The sequence below is a fragment of the Zingiber officinale genome, chromosome 2A, assembly GCF_018446385.1.
Source record: "Zingiber officinale cultivar Zhangliang chromosome 2A, Zo_v1.1, whole genome shotgun sequence".
Taxonomy (NCBI): Eukaryota; Viridiplantae; Streptophyta; class Magnoliopsida; order Zingiberales; family Zingiberaceae; genus Zingiber; species Zingiber officinale.
The window spans coordinates 63,550,888-63,560,991 of NC_055988.1; the positions used below are offsets into that span (position 1 = coordinate 63,550,888).

General features: G+C 39.9%; 1 protein-coding gene across 1 annotated transcript; it reads left to right on the forward strand.

The window, feature by feature from the left end:
• The first annotated feature begins 5,677 nt into the window (after positions 1-5,677).
• On the forward strand, positions 5,678-7,824 carry LOC122039672 (protein NEDD1-like). The gene is made up of 5 exons (XM_042599166.1): positions 5,678-5,871; positions 6,797-7,054; positions 7,151-7,255; positions 7,363-7,428; positions 7,570-7,824. Exons 1-5 carry the CDS (start codon positions 5,698-5,700, stop codon positions 7,816-7,818), a joined length of 852 nt encoding a protein of 283 aa, XP_042455100.1. The 5' UTR covers positions 5,678-5,697; the 3' UTR covers positions 7,819-7,824.
• Positions 7,825-10,104: the final 2,280 nt, after the last annotated feature.

A 10,104-nucleotide genomic window follows, 5' to 3' on the forward strand; every position in this document is an offset into this window, starting at 1 on the left:
GGGACGAGGTGTCCGCGGAAGAGTACACCGGTGGACGAGAAGAACGTGCGCGGCTTTCGAGGGACGAGAAACCGGGAAGGAAGGCTGCTCGAGGAGAAGGCCGGAACATGGGTTCGGGTGAGCCCTATTCCAGATGGCCGAGATCACCCAAGCTAGTGGAGCCGGAACAGAAGACCCGGACCGAGACGAGCTGAACCGAAGCGGAGCGACCAGACGGAAAAAGTCAACCAGAGTTGACTTTTGGGGTCCGGGGCGCCCGGACCCCTCCGGGGCGCCCGGAACCATCCGGGGCGCCCGGAATGATGTTTTTGACCAGATCGAGTCAAACTCGATCTGAACGTTGGGGGATAAAGTTTTATCCCCCCAGGGCGCCCGGAACCCTTCCAGGCGCCCCGATCAAGGCTATAAATATAGCTTTGGTCCAGAAGCAAATCAATTGATCAGAACAACGAACTTGTAATCAACTTCTGTGTGTTTTACTTTTCTTCTTGTACGTTCAACGCTGTAAGAGGCTACTCCGCCCAGAGGAGAATCAGATAGTGCGCTTACATTCCTTGGATTAGCAATCCCCTGATTGCAAACCAAGTAAAACTCTGGTGTCTGTTTTCTTTACTTAGTCTCTTTTATTTATTTATTACAAGTGTTCATTATATAGTTGAAATCCGAGAAAGGTTCGTGTTTTAATTTGTAGGGCAATTCACCCCTCCCCTCTTGCCGGCCTCCAAAGGGACCTACAGTTTGTGCCAAATTTCAGCACCATCGCTGGCCTTTTAACGGAAATCATCAAGAATAATATTGGATTTAAGTGGGGAGAGGCACAAGAGAAAGCCTTCAACGCATTAAAAGAAAAGCTAAGTACTGCTCCTTTACTACTTCTACCAGATTTTTCTAAGGTTTTTGAAATCGAATGTGATGCTTCTGGTATTGGTATAGGTGATGTTCTTATGCAAGAAAAGAGGCCAATTGCCTACTTCAGTGAGAAGCTCAATGGTGCAGCGTTGAACTACTCAACATATGACAAAGAGCTCTATGCATTGGTGCGAGCATTGGAGACATGACAACATTACTTGTGGTCCAAGGAGTTCATTATTCACACGGACCATGAGTCACTGAAGCATTTGAAAGGCCAAGGTAAATTGAATCATAGACATGCTCATTGGTATGAATTCATTGAAATGTTTCCTTATGTGATCCAATACAAGCAAGGAAAAGATAATGTGGTAGCAGATGCTTTGTCACACAGGTACACCCTTATCTCTACCTTAGGGTCAAAGTTTCTTGGATTTGAGCATCTGAAGGAATTGTATGTGAATGATGCTGACTTTGCTGATATCTTTAAAGCATGCGAAAAGGGTGCATTTGATAAGTTCTATATGCATGATGGTTACTTATTTCGAGAAAATAGACTTTGCATTCCCCAAAGTTCTTTGCGTGAGTTGCTTGTTAGGGAGTCACATGGGGGTGGATTAATGGGGCATTTTGGAGCTGTGAAAACTGTGGACATTTTGAAAGAACATTTCTTCTGGCCTCATATGAAAAGAGATGTTGAAAGGATTTGCATTAGGTGCCTTGCATGTAAGAAAGCCAAGTCTAAGGTGCAACCACATGGACTTTATATGCCTGTGCCTAGCCACCCTTGGACTGATGTGTCAATGGATTTTGTGTTAGGTTTGCCTAGGACTAGGAATGGCCGAGATAGTATTCTTGTGGTTGTGGACCGATTTTCGAAAATGGCACACTTTATCCGTTGCCATAAAACTGATGATGCTACACATGTGGCAAATTTATTCTTTAGGGAGGTGGTCCATTTGCATGGGGCCCTCGAACAATTGTTAGTGATCAAAATGTGAATTTCCTTAGCCATTTTTGGCGAGTCTTGTGGGGGAAACTTGGGACAAAGTTGTTATTCTCTACCACTTGTCACCCACAGACTGATGGGCAAACCGAGGTCGTTAATTGAACCTTGGGAAATTTGTTGTGTTCTGTCATTGGGACGAATTTGAAAGCATGGGAAGATTGCATACCATTCATTGAATTTTCATACAATAGGGTTACACATTCTTCTACTAAGTATTCACCTTTTGAGATTGTCTATGGTTTTAATCCATTAACTCCATTAGATTTAATTCCATTACCTGTGGATGAGATTGCTAGCCTTGAAGGTCAAGCGAAGGCTGATTTGGTTAAAAGGATCCATGACAAGGCAAGCTGAGGAGGAATGAGCAGATTGAAACCCGTGCCAACAAGGGACGAAAGTCGATTACTTTTCAACCTGGAGACTGGGTCTGGGTTCATTTTCAAAAGGAGCGATTTCCAAAATGAAGGCAATCCAAGCTGAACCCACGTGGTGATGGACCATTTCAAGTACTGGAGAAAATCAACGACAATGCATACAAGTTGGATCTTCCAGGTGAGTACCAAGTGAGTTCAACCTTTAATGTTTCTGATCTTTCCCCTTTTGTTATTTAAGATTCGAGGACGAATCCTTTTGAGGAAGGGGAAGATGATACAACTCCAGATCAGTTCCAAGCCAATGAGACAGGACTGCAAGTCGAGATGTACGTCCCGAACCACGAGGAGCATAAAGAGGAATTGTACATGCCAGTCGAGCTGATAATGAAAATAGAGGTCAAGCAAGTTCAACATGCTGTATAAGCATTGACATCTCGTATCTTGGAAGGGCAGGCTATGGAGTTACAGCCGATGCCATGCCGAATGATCAACTTTATACAAGTCGACACTAAAATGGGCCAATTAGCTGCGGAAGAATGGAATATCATGATGCAACATGTTCCTAGCCAAATACCATACTAGAATGGTGGGAAAACGCACCATTCTGGTTGGAATTGGTGTGCCATTTAATGCCACCTACATTTTGGACGAATTCTCAAGTTGGAGGACAGCTAGAGGGAGTGTGCATAAAGACTTACATTCATCATCTTCTCTTTCCATGCATTGGAAACTACCATTTGCTAGAAAGGGAGTGTGCATGAAGACTTGCATTCATTATCTTCTCTTTCCATGCCATGGAAACTACCATTTTCAGTTCTATATAATGTCTTGAGTAGATATCAAAGGGGGTAGAAAACATTATATTTTGAGAGAGTTTTCCTCCTTGTTGTTCTTCAGCAACTCTGTAGGGATTACGGGTGAGCACTTGTAATTCTCAGCACTTTTATAATATCGGTTCTTGGTTTTATTATAATCATTGGGTCGATATTCTCCATTGTTCTCATAATATTGGTTCTTGATTCTCTATAATCAACGGTTCAATATTCCATCCCTCCGAAACCTCCTTTGGATGATCCCGAAACTTAGTTCCAATCTTATTATTGCTGGGTCTCACGACATTGTTCGTCGAGGTTCGCATCAAGAAGCTTCTTCAATTATGATGATGTATCCCTATTTTAAATACAAGTCATAAATGACAAAATGGGTGCATTTGGGGTACAAAATTTTTTTTTAAAGGATTATTACATGAAGTATAGAAGATGATTTCATCTCCTAACAAATCCTAATGAACCGGAGACCACCTCATGACTATAGAGGTCACGTGAGGTGGTATAAAAAGGGGGATCTTCTCCGTTGACATCTAACTCTCTATTTCACTTCAATTATTGATCTTCTTCTTCTTCTTTCACTACAACAAAATCTCTCATAGACATCAGTGGAACAACAACGGTTTTAGGCTAAAACCGATGTCTTTGAGTATTTTACACCGATTTTTCTAAAAACCGGTGTCTATGACCGCAGATTTTAGCTCATAGACATCGGTTTTTTATGCGATGTCTATGAGCGCCCTTTTTTTCGTTAATAGACACCAATTTTAACATCGGTTTTTAAAATCCGATGTTAATGAACCAAAATAAAATACTTTAATTTCCCCATAAGCCAAAATCTGCACACTGTGAAGTTCCCTCCAAACCTAAATCTTTATCCTGCCCCTTCCTCCGCGCGACCATCTCTCTCGCGTAAACCTAAACCGAGACATCTCTCTCAGCCTAAACCTAAACCTCCGACCATCTCTCTCAGCCTCATCTCCCTCTTCCCCCTTCCTAGATCCTTTCCCGATCAGGATCAAGACACGACGAACTTGCTTCTCCGTCCAACCACACCGCATCTCCTCCAACTCCTCCATTTGGTTGAGAAGAGGAGGCCTTCTTCGCATTCTGGTAGTCCATACTTTATCTTTTCCTTTCTACTTCCTCCTATTTTTGTGTTCGGTTCTGCTCCCTTCCCATGAGGCTGCTTTCCTCTCGGAGTTGCCCAACCTCGCCACTATCTCCTTTGAGGAAGGCTACACCCAACTGTTCGAAGACTCCAACCTCATGCTTCACGGCGACGGCCGGACTGTCCACCTCTCCCTCGACCAACGAATAGGTTCTGTTAAAAGATTTTTTTTTTAAAAAGAAAGGGGCATCTTTGAACCTACCTTGTTCTGTGATCAGGTGCTGCATTTGCGTCGCAAGATCTCTACCTCCATGGATTCTTTAGTGCCTCCATTAAACTGCCCTCCGATTACGTGGCTGGAGTGGTGGTTGCTTTCTATGTATTCTTCTTTACTCTCGAGTTTAGATTTTGCAGCACTTTCCTTTACATGTTTGAAAGAAGAAGAAGAAGAAGAAGAAGAAGAAGAAGAAGGAGGAGGAAAAAACAAAAACAATCTCTCCTCCGCCGCGATGGGCTCTGCAACGGTCCTCGCATCACTCTGCAATGGGGGTGCCGCAAGTGCCTCCGCCGCATCAAGGTCAGGGACAAAGGATCCACCGCAAAATCTGGCATCCGGAGGGGAATCGCGTCTCGGAATGTCCGCCGCATCGCAGATCAAGAGTCCCCCCTGCACCCGCCTCTTTATCCCCTCAGGTAATAGATCGGAGGTTGATCCGGAAAAGTTAGGGTTTGATCTAGTTTGAGGTGTCGGCGGTGAGATATGGAAGTAACCACTGCTCGGATTTATCCACAGGAGGTCGGAATCGGCCGGGAGCGAGAACCATAACTCCCGATCTGTCTCGTCGTCGCCGGATAAGGATGACCGTTGCTACACGACCAAGGGATCGGCGGCGTTGGTATGCGAGGGCGAGAACGCCGACGAAAGAGCCTCGGCAGCCTCTCTACCTCGATTGTTCGTTTCACTGTCGAACAAGGAGAAGGAGGAGGACTTCATGGTGATGAAGGGGTGAAAGCTGCCGCAGCGACCCAAGAAGAGATCCAAATTTGTCCAAAAATGCATACTCGTACGCTTCCATTCCCTCCAAAAATCCGATTTTTAAGATCAAACAGTCGAAAAAACTAATTTTTTCCTCTAATTTCTTTGACAAACTCGATCTAGTTGGTGAGTCCTGGAGCATGGCTGTCAGATCTCTCACAGGAGAGGTATGTATTCAAGGAGAAGAAGGGATCAAGAAAGGTAGAAATTCTCTCTCTACCTTCGACTAATTTGCTCGTCTCGTTCCTGCATCCCATTCACATCTCATGTTCTTTTGTTTCCTGTTCCATAATTCGCAGAGGAGAAGAGGATTAAAGGCCATGTCCATGGAGAGTGATTCAGAATGAAGCAAAAGGGAGAGGTAATACTAATTGCTATCATTGATTATGATCGAATTGGAATTTTTCCGTCAGAATTTAATTTTCCCATGACTCATCATTCAAATTTATTTTGTATCTTGTATAACTTAGTTAATTTTGTTAATCCAGCGGATGGTGGCTGACTTTTACGGTGGGAAAATCTTACTAAAGGTTAATCTTTATGTTCGTGCAGACCTAGTGGTTGCTAGTGCTGGTGACGATAAAAAGATATCACTTTGGAATAAAAATGGCCAAAGTATGGGATCCTTTCCTTCTCACGGCAGCGACCTTGCTGATGACATTGAGGTAGCTCATTGTTTGCTCATTAATTTGTTCTATTGTGATCAATACATCTGGTTTTCTGGAAATTTACAGATGCCCGGATGCCATTCAAATCATTGCCTGCATTTTTTCCCCCCTGTCTCTCTGTCTCTCTTGGAAGAAAAGCACTGGAACTGTTGGCACGATAGAAATTGCCACCTTCTTGCTATGTTGTGTCTGGGTATTTTCTTCCATCAATATTTTCTTCGAACAATGGTGATTGTTCGTTTGACTCCCTTATGAATTTTAGCATACATGTTGAACAAATAAGAAGAAAATAGCTAGCATATCTCTTTTGCTAGGTAGGTTATTTCTTTTCATCTAATTGTACAGCAATGTCTGCCAATATAGCAAAGTCTGACTTTGACTTTTACAGTTGATGACTTTGCAAAAATTGCTTATTCTGATGTTACACATTGAAGAAATAAGAGACTTAAAAGCTAGATTTTCTCCTTTTCCAGGTAGTTTTTTTTTTCTTTGCGTTTGAGTGCAGAGCATGGAAAATGTTGCTTGTAAACATAGAATGAGTACAGCTTGATTATTCTGCAAGTTTTCACTTGATGGTAAAAATTAAGAGAAATTTTATGACTGTGCCGTGTTTCGATATTTGCAATTGTAATAATATGAATCCTTTACGTTATTTTTGTATGTTTCATTGTAATGCTAAGTACCGCTCCTGAGCCTTGTTTCCCCTTGTTGTGATTAGGGACAAATTAGTGCATACTCGCAGTCTGGGTGACTATACCTGTATTTTTTTAGTAAGCTTACCGATTCTGATTGATGCCTAACAGGACCTAAATGACAATATGGCCATGGGTTTAAGTAATAAAAACACTTCTTATCTGTGTAATTATGAGTGCATAATATATCAAACATTTTAAAGATTTTTTTACTTTTCTCTATTTTGTAGGAATCCATAAATTGTATCAGCTTTAGTAATAAAAGTTCTAGATATCTTTGCTCTGGAGGAAGTGGGCATATTGTCAAAATATGGGACCTGCAGAGGAAAAGGTGCATCAAACGGTTGAGTGGTCATATTGACACAATTACAGGTGTAATGTACAACTGCAAAGATGAACATTTAGCATCCATCAACGAGAAGGGGGATCTCATACTTCATTATCTTGCTTCCGGAACACGGGCTGAACTCAAGGATCCAAATGGGCAGGTTATTGGCTGTCAAATATTTTGAAAATTCCAAACTTTCGCTCTACTAACATCTTTTTTGGTTTAACATGAATCTGTATCGGTGATGCGATTTCAGGTACTAAGAGTACTTGATTATTCTCGATTTAGTCGACATCTTTTGTCAACAGCTGGGGATGATGGATCTGTTCATATTTGGGATACAACTGGTCGCAGACCAAAGGTTAGTAAAATAATATTTCTTAATCTGCTAAAATGAAGGAGAAATTGTATTTGTTCCCTGCATTCACTAAAAAATTGATCTCCATTCACTCTGGCTCTTGGTGTCAGGTTTCTTGGTTGAAACAGCATTCTGCCCCAACAACTGGTATTTGCTTCTCTCCATCAAGTGACAAGGTATTATCTTCCTAGGAATCTATTAAATGATTTGGATTTCTGGTGGATAATTATACATGGTTTGGCTAGTTTTGTTGGATGGGAGGTGCTTGTTCTATAGAAAATCAATGGCCATTATATCCTGACTTGTTTTCCCTGTAGATTATTGTTACAGTTGGTCTTGATAAAAAGTTGTATATGTTTGATTCTGGAACAAAAAGACCCTCATATTGCATGCCTTTTGAGGCACCCTTCTCATCGCTGGCATACTGTGATGATGGTAATCTATTGGCTGCTGGGACAAATAATGGACGTGTAGTATTCTATGATGTTCGAGGGAAACCTCAACCTTTCACAGTTCTTCGTGCATACAGTAGTTCAGAGGTAAGATATCTTATCTGCCAAGAATAGCATGTATTTCATAGTCATCTTGATTCTTTTTTTCACTGCTTCATTAAATAGTCTATTTATATGCTGATGATAGCATGCCTTTCATAGTCATGTTTGTTCTTTTTATGCTAAACAATCCTGTCAGGTCATGCAGAACATGCAAGCATATAGATGCTGCAAAGGTTTTTATTAGTTTATTTGATCTCATATGACAGATTTAGATTCAATTTCATCAAGTAATCTGAGAAAATCACACGTTTGGGTTTTAGATTATTAGATCACAGGCAGTGCACATAGATAAAAAAAATCTATCTTTTTAAATAAAGATTGATTGAAAATTACATCTGTGCTAGTTTATTGATACCTGTTATGATGCTTGATTAGCCTTGTGAAACAAATTATAAGTGAGAACAGATACAATATATTTCTGTGATATTTAAAGAAGTGTTTTCACTGTGATTTTGGGTATTCATCAAAAGTTTAATAAATAAAGAAATCATTTTTTTCCCCGTCTCTCTGGTTTACATCTTTTCTTCAGTTCAACCACTGTTAATGATTATTCTAGAGTGACCTGCGTGTCTTTGGTTTACATCTCTGATTCAATTCAATAATTGTTAGTGAATTGATTTCTACTAGATGATTGCTCTGCAACCACAGTATGTCTTTTCTGTAAGTCTTATGCATGTCTCACCTTGGGTGTTGTTTCCCACAGTTCTAAAACACAACTAATTTACTTGATGTATTCATGAGAAGGAAAAATACAACTGAGTTCTAAAGCAATTGATGCTTCTGTTAAAGTTGCAAAAGAATTACTAAAATTTGATGATGTTCTTGGCAGACTAATAGCATGTGTGAACAATTTGAATACCACTGCTTTATATGTTAATAAATTTGAAGAAATATAACCACGGCTGGCTATACATAGTATAATCTCATCTTTTGCTATTTGATGGTTTCCTTCAAATATGTCCTAAGCATTTATTTATTTCGGCTTGAACCTACAAACATTGTTTATGTCCTACAAACATACATTCAACAATGGTAGAAGATTTTATAGAAGTTTACTAAAAATGACAACACTGCTCCCTGCAATTATAAGCTTCATCAGAGGTAGCTTTGCTCTTCTATGCTTCACTGGATTTGTTGTGTAGTCATATTTCTTTGTTCAACCATTATCATGCCTAGTAAGTTGTTGTATTATGCCTAGTAAGTTGTTGTATGATGCCTACTAATATATTATTTATGTGTTTTTACAGTTTACAAATCTAAAGTACTCCATAGTTGAAATTGATGAAGTGCGGTTCGAGTGGGCTGAATGCATGCTAGATTACATTTGAAGTGCGGTTCTACCTTGATGTGTTGTTAAAAGAATGTTCTACCTTGATTTTGATATCTATTAGCTAGCTTTTGATGTAAAAAGAATGTTTGGGTATTTTATGGATACTGTTGTAAAAAGATTATTTATATAATTTGTGAATATTTATGTATTTTATGGATATTGTTGAATGAAGAATATTTGTATAATTTGTGAATATTTGTGTATTTTTTTTATTATTGTCGGTTTTTCATTGTTTCGGAAATTAAATTTGTGCTGTTAAAAAATATACATATTACATCGGTTTTCCACCGTTGCAAAACTGGTGTTGTTAAATAATATTACATCGGTCATTTACCGCTGCCAAAACTGGTGTTATTAACATACAATATTACATCGGTTTTACACCGTTGATGAAACGGTGTCGTTAAGTGATACTACACCGGTTAATAACCGATTCGAAGACCGGTGTCGTTAAGTGATACTACACCGGTTTTAACCCGATGTCTAAAATGGCAGACTTTTAACATCGGCTTCATAGACATCGGTCGAAAATGAAATAGACACCGGTGGAAAACAGATGTCTATGAGGGTTTTTGTTGTAGTGTTTCATCTTTGAGAGGAACTGACTTGAGCGTCGGAGGGCCTAGCCAAGGATCCCCACCCCGGTCTTAGCTCACTAACACTTTGTTAGCTCGTCTCACTGTGCGTAGCAGAGTTGAGGAGTCTCTTCAAATCTTCGAAGTTCATCTTCATTGAAGGTCATCATCATTCATCGGAACCAGTGTTCATCTTCGCAGATTTCAGAAGTACAAAAAAGTGAGAGAAAAAATGCTTAAGAATCTTCATCCAATGAAAACACTTAATGAGCATTAATTCAATTAATGAGCATTAGTGAATATTTGCACTCCATTAAGGACCATATTTGAACCTCTTCATTTTGAATTCAATTTTGAAAATTGAATGATTCATTAAATTTCAAAATTCAATAA

What these genes read in the sequence shown, in the direction of transcription:
- LOC122039672 (XM_042599166.1), top strand. Translation starts at nt 5,698, where the DNA reads ATGGTGGCTGACTTTTACGGTGGGAAAATCTTACTAAAGGTTAATCTT. An exon ending in ACCTTGCTGATGACATTGAG is followed by an intron (nt 5,872 to 6,796) that starts GTAGCTCATTGT and finishes TCTATTTTGTAG; the next exon opens with GAATCCATAAATTGTATCAG. An exon ending in CAACTGGTCGCAGACCAAAG is followed by an intron (nt 7,256 to 7,362) that starts GTTAGTAAAATA and finishes TCTTGGTGTCAG; the next exon opens with GTTTCTTGGTTGAAACAGCA.